The following is a 9,369-nucleotide window of genomic DNA, read 5'->3' on the forward strand; positions in this document are numbered from 1 at the left end:
AAGAGAAACAAACCGAGTAAACTTAGAAATATAATGCAACACAGCGCAGAAAGTCGGCTGACACAGCAGTCAACACCCTACCTGGTTGATTACGTCCAAGAGACACAGAACTGGAGACACATACACACACACAAGCGGAAAGAGTTAACACAGAGACACAGAGAGAGAGAGACACACGCATGGACACACAGAGAAACAACGTCTCTGTGTCGAGGCCTTAAATAGCTAGAGAGGGGGTACACAGAGAGAGGGGGGGGGGTTAGAAGAATTAGCATGTCAATGGGAGATCCCACAATGAGAGCTCCACTGCCAACGCTGAGGGGAGACAGAGACAACACTAAATCAAACTAACTTAGTAAAATTTGGAAATGTAATGTAATGCGACACAGAGTCGGTCAACACACAATCAACACATGGCCTGGTCGATTCCGCCACTTCAAAGATTGCTCAATTAGAAGTTAAGTGTGAAATTTGGGAGAGAGACAAGGCACAGACATGTGAGTTTGGTTGGTTGGATGTTGTGTTTGTAGGTTTCCTTCGGTTTTGCTGCACGCGTAACTTAAGGAAATATTTAGTCGTTACGGTTAAGATTTATATTTGCAAAGGCTATGTCATACAGCAGTTTGAAATCGTAGTTTATCATGGATTTTACACAAACGTTTACATTAAATTTGTATTCATTGATTAAGAAAGAGAAGTCCTAGTACAGTAACTATAGTGACTCTTTGTCCCAGTGCAGTCTGATCATGCAATTCCACTTATGTGCAAGCCTGCATTGGGCTGTTTAGTCAGTTCCATTGTACATGAACAAGTGTTTGGCTTTTCCTAAGAAACAAGTGTGTGTATGGAAAAACCGCACACAGACGTGAGGGTAACCTCTCAAAAGTCGGCACAAACTAATTCACAAACCCTTTTTCTGTGCTTTTTGCCACCTTGGAGCCCAGTGGGTTTGGAAGTCTCATAAAATCTCGGCGTGATCCACCAACCCTTAACTCAGTAGGGCACTGTCTTTGCAATAAAACCATCCCATTAAATTTGGTTCTACACTTAATCTAGCTAAATTAAAGCTATGAAAATAAACATATTGGTTTAACTGTCACGCAGCTTAAATTTCTCTCATATGGTATAGTGGGTGGTCAAGTGCTTGTCCTCAATTGTGTGGACAAGACCACTTGGAAGATACACCAGAAGTAGTTCTGTAATAACCACCTCCCTGAGCTATACTCTAACACCGGGGGTTGCGCTCTGGTACTTCGTCTCGTGATGCATCGCCATTAGCGCAACGGAGATACAATTGTGGGCAAATTTACAATTAATATTTTCATCGGCGCTACGTCGCAGCTGGTTGAGTGACACACCGGCGCTTCCTGCTCGATGACCGCAGGGCCGTGGGGTCGGTGCACGTGCCCGTGGTGATGCGCGCTTTCCCTCCGAGCCGGCCGCGGCCCAGGACCATCGTGAGCGCCGACGGACGATCGGTCCTGCCTGCCCTGCCACCGTCGCCACCGTTTCCTCCACCGCCGTCCTCGTCCGTCCTCGCCAGCGTCCTCGCTCGCCCGGACCGCTCCTCCGAGGCCGTCGAGTCGGCCGCGGACCGGCGCCCGGCCTCCGTGGGCCCAGACGCCTACCCGGCGCTGCGCCGCCTGCTCGTGCCCAGCGTGATCCGCGGCCCGGACGCGCTGCGCCAGAGGGCCTCGGCGAGCGAGCAGATCGGTCGACCGCCCGCCGCCCCGGCAGCCGTGGCCGCTGCTGCGAGGACGCCTCTCACTGGGAACGCGACGTCCGTTATCCAGCGGCTGCTCAGACCCGCGGATGGGAGGGAGGAGCGAGTCTGACCCCTGGGGAGATGAGAGGGAGGAGCGAGTCTGACCCCTGGGAATGTCAGGAGCGATGGAGCGAGGATGCACTCGCCGGGAACTGAGTGCGAGTGCTGAATCAGTGGTCAATGCTCGTCGGCCCAACAATTGTTACAATTCTAGGAGTTGTGAGCTGACAATTTTCCTTACAATAGCTACTTGCAGTGGTGGTATGTTTTATGGTATACATATGTGTATATATATTTGAAATGCGTTTTATAAACAGGTGGCAATGTGAGATTTGTCATGACGGAAGAAGACAGTCAAGGCCAGAACTTGTCTATGAACAAGATTTTGGATTATTTTCCCACATACCGTAAGTATTTAGATTTTATATTTACATGTTAAGGAAGAAAATGGATTTTCCATTTTTGTTTAACGAAGAATGCGCCATTGATGAATGTTTAAGCCAAAATACTGGGCCAACATTTTGACAAATACATTCACAGAATTGTAAAAAAACTTACTCTAAATGAAACTTTTTTTTGATGGGTGGCACCTCATCAACTGACTCCTGTGAGTCATTTCACAGTAGAATACATTGTTTTTATGCAAAGCCTGAAGTGGATGCTTGTGATTTTTGGTTGGGCAGTTTCTGTGATTTCAGAGGCATGTTTCAGACACTTTAAAGATGTCGGCAATCTTGAGTACTTGTCATGAAGTGGCTTTTTCCTTGGGCATTGTTTGTCTGTCGATGTACATTATTGTCTCACGTTCCTTTGATAAAAATGCTCATAAAATACCACGGTGTAAGGCCTACTCTGACGAACTGATGTTTTCATCTCCGCCAAGATGGTGGGTGACGGTGCATTTATATTCTGACTGATTGCATATATCAGCCATATTTTCTAAATGACATAGAACTACCTTTGACGTGATAACCCCGCGTGTGTGTTGCACGAGGGTTGCTGCCACCTGGACACTGCGCAGACGAACGAGTAATAGCTGCAAGACAACTGCACGGGGTCCAGGGGCGGAGCCAGGATTTTGACTTTGGGGGGGCTGACTTCAATATTATGAGATATCCAGTGTATGTTTTCCAATGGGCGCCACAAATGTATAAAACAATTTTATTGGATTTGAACGCGGAGTTTATTATTAAGTCGGAGCCGCTGATGTGGCTAATACGTTCGATAAGTTATAAAGGCTGCCGCTCAAGCAGCCTGCAGGGCAGCACACAAGGTGGCAGCCTGCAGGGCAGCACACAAGGTGGCAACCTGCAGGGCAGCACACAAGGTGGCAACTTGCAGGGCAGCACGAGGTGGCAGCCTGCAGGGCAGCACACAAGGTGGCAGCCTGCTGGGCAGCACACAAGGTGGCAGCCTGCAGCATTTTGCAGCAGTCGGATATCCGGTTATCCAGATTACCGACTTTCCCAAAATTTCAGGGGGGGCTGAGCCCCCCCCCAGCCCCCCCTGTGGCTCCGCCCCTGACGAGGTCACGTGTATGCCCCCCCCCCCCACTCAGTCTCCATGAATCCCAAGTATTACTCCCAGCAGCCTCTTTTGGAAGCACTCAAAGTTTGTGGAAAAGTTTCCGCGGCGCACTGTAAACGGGATCGCGCTTTATTCAATAAAAACAACTCTGTGAAAAGTTTGACACTGGATTGCATACAAGCTAAAAATTATTCAACGTTGGAGAGAGAGACAAATAATAAATTAATCTAGAACAAATAAAGTTAATTAATTATATAAAACATTTGGGGGGGGGGTGGTGTTAAACCAAGAAATGTAGACTAGATTTTATTCTATGACTAGCTTTACTACCCGGTTTCACCCAGGACTTGGATTCACCACGCCCGGCCGCCTTTGTCTCCCCAGTGGCGATGTTCACACGCCACACCAGTTACTCGTTTGATGCTGAGTCGACCTAGGGGAGACCCAGAAGCGGTTCAAATAATCGTCACCGGTGGTGGCCGTGAGCGGGAATCGAACTCTGGTTGCCGGGTTCGTAGCGCAGTGCGCTAACCACTACACTACAATGCGTTACGCTTCCACGTGCGTGGGCCACGTCACAGATTTGACGTCACAGCTCACCTGCCGTGTAAATAAAATATGCATTATTGAGCTCCCTCCCCCCAAAAAATACAAAAGTCTATTTTGATAATTTTTGCATGGTGTACAGTCTGGAAAGTACCCACATGGCTAATTTCAAGTTTGTTGCATGTCGGGAAGTACACTAAACATTTTGAACAGACACATTCACATCTTTGCCTTTTATATATATGGAGATTAAATTGTAATCAATTGGTGTGCGCAGAAAACAATATGCAATACTGGTACAACAAAAATTGTACAAAACCAAATGGTAACAAAATTACCATACTTAACCAAGACATAAAAAATATGTTAAATATATAATTAATGTATACTTGCCTAAATTTTGTAAATAATATATACTTTAAAATGTATAGCAAATGTTAAACATGCAGACAAATAACAATGTTTCGTTTTGGGTTAAAACTGACCAAAATGTTATTTGCTTTTTGTTAAACTGTTCAAAATGCGTACGTGCTGAATTTAATTATTGGAAAGAATTAGCAATCAGACGGCAAAATATGCCGACAAATGTAGTTATACGATGAGGGGAAAAGGTTAAAGTTGGAAACAAATTTGCACAAAAAAGTATTGCTTTTCTAGAAACCAGTAACAAATGCATATTATATCCTGAATGTGTAAGCAGGCAATGTAAGGAAATGATAGTTTTAGTTGGAATGAGGGGGTAAACTCTTACTTAAACTCTTACGGCAATGTTTGTCAAAAATGGCACGTGGATTGTTTTCATTTTATTAACAATTTTTCTAATTAATTCAACTGTTTTATTAATATGCAGTAAATTTAGGCGTGGTGTCTTCAGTATTTTCAGTTTTGACTTAAAAACAGAAAGAGGATAAAGTGTTGGTGAATATCAAAAGTTATATATGCGGATCAGTTTCAAAGACAATGCAAATATTATCAGAGCATATTTGTTTTCATGTTCACCACTAGTACGTGTGATTAATGCAAACTTGATTCCTTGCAAAAGATTTATATTTGGTGTTTGAAATACTTAAGACCTCCTGTTTTATTGCCAGAGGGTAAAACCTATTCTTATTATTTTATTAGTAGTATTTTTTTTATAATTTTTTCTATCTGTGACTTTACCGAAATACCCAAAGAGTACTATTCTTATTTTTCATACATTTTCGGATGTTTAGTATGACCCCAAAAAAACGTTGTAATATAAATAAAACACATTGCGAAAGGGTTTTCGTCGAGAAAAAAAATGAAGGAAAAATATATGGATCGATATTGATGTAAAATCGATTTTTTTAATATGAACCGTAAATAATGAACATCCCCTGTCAAAAGCAGACTACGTCGATACAATATTGAAATTTGACGAAAAATCTCCTCAGAAGATTGCAAAAAGGACTTCCTGAATGCTGATGAAAAAATTATCCCTTTTCCAAAATAAATAAATATTGATTGTGCAATCGCTAAAATGTACTTTACAATTATAGAAATCGAAATAATAGAAAGTATGTTATCTCTGAAAGTGACAAAAACGTCATTTTTGGTGAACGTGGACACTTTCTCATTTTCGCAATTGAGAGCTGTAGATAATAAATGCACTCGTTTAAAGTATTATAAATTGCAAAAATACTGAAATTAGGCAAACAAATATTTTTCCTCAGAAAATATAAAATACTGTGCATTCTAACCGATGCCAAAATCGTTAAATCTTCAAAAAATATGTACTGTGCATTCTAAATGTTGGCAAATAGTCAGCCATGGTCAATTCACAGCTGGAGGAAGGCCAACCCCAAGCCATTATCTACATAGCACCTTCACACAAGCTGATGCATTCACTTAATCATTGAGACCTCCTTTGCCAGTAGCAAGATATAGTAATAGGTTTTTACCCTTTTATCTGGCACCAAAACTGACACCTTTATACAAGGGATCATGTTTGCAATAACCACAACACAAGCAGTCAAAATGCAAACAAAAAGAGACAACTGTGATAATGATATGCACTGTCCTTGAATTTGATTGGTCCACACCCGAGACGGTTTTTCTTAGAGCCTAGTCTCCACTGGTGTTGGACCAGATGACGCCAAAAGGCGTACAACTCAGAAACAGCGCACTATCAGGGTATTGAGAGCTCGGGGTAAGAGGTCAGGACGTGCCCTGGACAACCCCACTCAATACTCTGATGGTGCGCTGTTTTTGAGTTGTACGCCTTTTGGCGTCATCTGGTCCAACACCAGTGGAGACTAGGCTCTCAGAAAAGACGTTTCAGGTGTAGACCAATTAATTTCAAGGACAGTGCATATCGTTATCAGAGTTGCCGCTTTTGTTTGCATTTTGACTGCTTGTGTTGTGGTTATTGCAAACATGATCCCTTGTATAAATGTGTCAGTTTTGGTGCCAGATAGGAGGGTAAAAACCTGTTACACTATCACTTAATCATCTTGTTAGACGCCTTCTCAGGGACGCGTTTCGTTCCGTGGCTGTCACTCCACGATTACTCCTCGTTCCCTTCAAGTGAGGACGTGCCCTGGCCAACCCCACTTACTTTGCTTAACACCTTGAATGACGCCATCCACGTGATCGGCGTCTTCTCCCATCCACGTGCTCCTGTCGGTCACTCTGTTGTGCCTTGCCAGCGTGCGTTCCCTGTTTGGTGTTAATCGCGCACGGTGCTTCTGCACCATGCCATGAAAGATCACGACGCACCGAAGCGACAAGTTGCTTCTTCTCAAGCACATTGGTACTTTAGCGTACATTATCAAGTTCAGTTTAGTGAAAGCACCCACCCCCCTCCCCCCACAAACCTGCCCTGAACCACCTCTTCAGCGTGAGTCCGCTTTTCCTTCAACAGGTTCACGTAATTCTGCAGTTTGTGTTCCAATTGCGCCCCAACCATTTTTTTGTGAATATTGTCCAAGATTTTTAAAAAATATATAAAATACTACAAATAAATGAATGTACACGTTCAACAAAAAGAGAGCTTTGTATTGATGTAAATGACAATAAAAATGACGATAAAATTTGTGGTAACATTTAACAAAAATAAAGTGACGTAACCCATACGTTTTGTTTTGTTTTTCAAATACAAACTGAGAATTCTGCATAAAAAGTACTCGACATTGATTAAAAAAGTCCCCGCCCCCCATGAAATTACACGAATAAAAATGATAATGCAAGTTTTGGTGATTGTTGATTAAATATAACTATTTTTTTCCCCAATAAAAACTTGTAAATAACTAATGGACACTGACTAAAAAGTCCAGCGTACCGATTCCATTTAGAAGTTGTACCAATTTTGTTTGCCGAGAAAAAAATAAATCGACATACGAACACATGTTCGTACTGACATGTTGGTATGTTCGTATGTAGTTAGCATGTCGATACGAACACGTCGATTTGGTGAATATTTACAACAAAATTTCCCTCGTCTTTTTAAATAAACTCCGCAAATAATCAAGGTACAAATGCAAAAAAAAACTTCACGTTGATTAAATATGAAAGCGTGACGCGAAAAAACTCGAAATTACAAAAACGAAAGTGGCCTGCCGTCATCTGTGGTAAAGTTTGACTTTAGGAAATTAATGTACACGAACCGAACGTCCCTGCACATGAATAAATAATGAATAACTAATTAACATTTGCCGAATGAACTACACACTGATAACATTGGGAATTTAAGATGTGGATTTTTGGCTGGGAAACGGCAAAACAAACATTCAGTTTAAATACAAAGTGATGAAAAGGAATTTGCTAAATCGTAGTGGACACCGTTTTCCCATCCCTGCTTAATAATTTACACAGGAAAGAAACAAAACGACGAGAGTTCACTCACTTAAAATAAGAAACATTCTTTAATACACACCAAAAAGAAACCCATACCAGCATTGTGTTACATATTATACAGTTGCTGTTTCTTCTTCTTCTATGTAATATTGCCGGATGCATTTTAAGTATCGCCGGTCTGAAACATTTTTTTTTACTTTTTGTGCTGCCAAACGTCTAAGCAAATGACCCATTTAGAACGCCGATCGTCGACCATGCCCCCGTCCCCCATCTCGACCCCGTTTGCTGCCCGCAAATACCGCCCCAAAATAACCGATTCGCCGACTAAGCAGCACACACACCAACACACAACAGGATGGGTCACGCGCTTCACGAACTCCCACTTCGCTGTTACGTTTCGTTAAATATTTCAAGGACATTTATATCATTGAGTATCGGTTTTATTATTATTATCAACATCATTATTAGCACGCCACGTCGGTGAATAGCTTTGTAAGTGAGTGTTGTCGTTTCGGACGCGATACTGCTGGGAGTGTGTGCGCACCAGGTAGGGGAGACGTTGCTGTTACCAAGCCCTTCAAATAAAAAAAAACCGCACAAATGACTCAACACCGAAAATACTGCACTGCACCAAATAAATACCTCTCGACGCAGGCGGCCCCCCTCTCGTCCTCTTACAGCGAGATCGAAAAGTCCACCACTCCCCTCCACACACACACAAAATAATGACAGAGTCGGGGCGGCTCGAGGCCTCGGTGGGCAGCACGAGGGTTGGGGGAGAGGTGCGGCGGAGAGGGCCATGCACTCACGTGATGACTGCGACCACCACCGAAAATAAATACAAGCAGCGTCGCCCCGATATCAAACACAGGGCGACGGCGTCCGGAGCGTGCCGCCCTTTCCTTTCGTGCAAAAAAATCTGCGTGGGTTTAACATCTCACCGAGTGCCAACGAAAACAGAAAACAAAACTCCACGACGAAAATTTGCACCTCCCACCGACAAACGCAGTTGGGGTGGGTGTGGGGTGCTTCGCACTTTGCGTCCAAACTTCACCTGCCTCTGCTAATTTTGTATACGTTGCCAAAAATTGTCAGCAACGAGCGACGGCGATTATTTTGTTTCCCTCCCTCCCCTTGTAAATTGTACAATCAAAAGAAACGGCACCCACCTCCATAGTGGCCCGTGGCACGAACGAGGTGCAGACGTGGTTGTATGACAAAACCGTGGCCACCACTTCTCCCATGGAGCCAGAAAACACTCCGCAAGACTGCCACTCGCCGATGGAGACGCCGCCTCCTCTCTCACCGCCTCCTCTCTCACCACATTCTCACCATCGCTCCCCCGTCATTCTCGGAAGCGGAATTTGTGAGCGTTCATTCATTTGTGGTGAGCATGGTGCCAACAAAACCTAAAGTGATCCGCTTACAGACACCCCACTAATAAGAGAAAATATAAAGACAACATCGTGGGGCCTCCTTTGCCAGTACCAAAATATGAGAAGAGGTTTTCCCCTTTTTTTTCTGGCAACAAAACATGTGTTAAGATGTTGAAACCTTTTAACCACAATACTTGTGGTCAGAATGCAAACAAAAAACACTGATAATATATGCATTGTTTTTGGTGTGGACCAATCAGTTTCAAAGACAATGCATATATTATCAGAGTATGTTTTTTGTTTGCATTCTGACCACAAGTATTGTGGTTAATGCAGACA

At 43.3% G+C, this 9,369-nt stretch overlaps 1 protein-coding gene across 1 annotated transcript in view; it reads left to right on the top strand.

The window, feature by feature from the left end:
• The window catches only part of LOC116942999 (uncharacterized), a 31,394-nt gene extending 24,463 nt beyond the window's left edge, over positions 1 to 6,931 (top strand). The window contains exon 8 of the mRNA XM_032955580.2: positions 1,385 to 6,931. Coding sequence (XP_032811471.2) covers positions 1,385 to 1,835 — 451 coding nt within the window. The 3' untranslated portion in view covers positions 1,836 to 6,931. The remainder of the gene's footprint in view (positions 1 to 1,384) is intronic.
• The last annotated feature ends 2,438 nt before the right edge of the window (positions 6,932 to 9,369 follow it).

Source organism: Petromyzon marinus, chromosome 16, assembly GCF_048934315.1.
Source record: "Petromyzon marinus isolate PM22_M1 ecotype Great Lakes invasive population chromosome 16, UKy_Petmar_22M1.pri1.0, whole genome shotgun sequence".
NCBI lineage: Eukaryota > Metazoa > Chordata > Hyperoartia > Petromyzontiformes > Petromyzontidae > Petromyzon > Petromyzon marinus.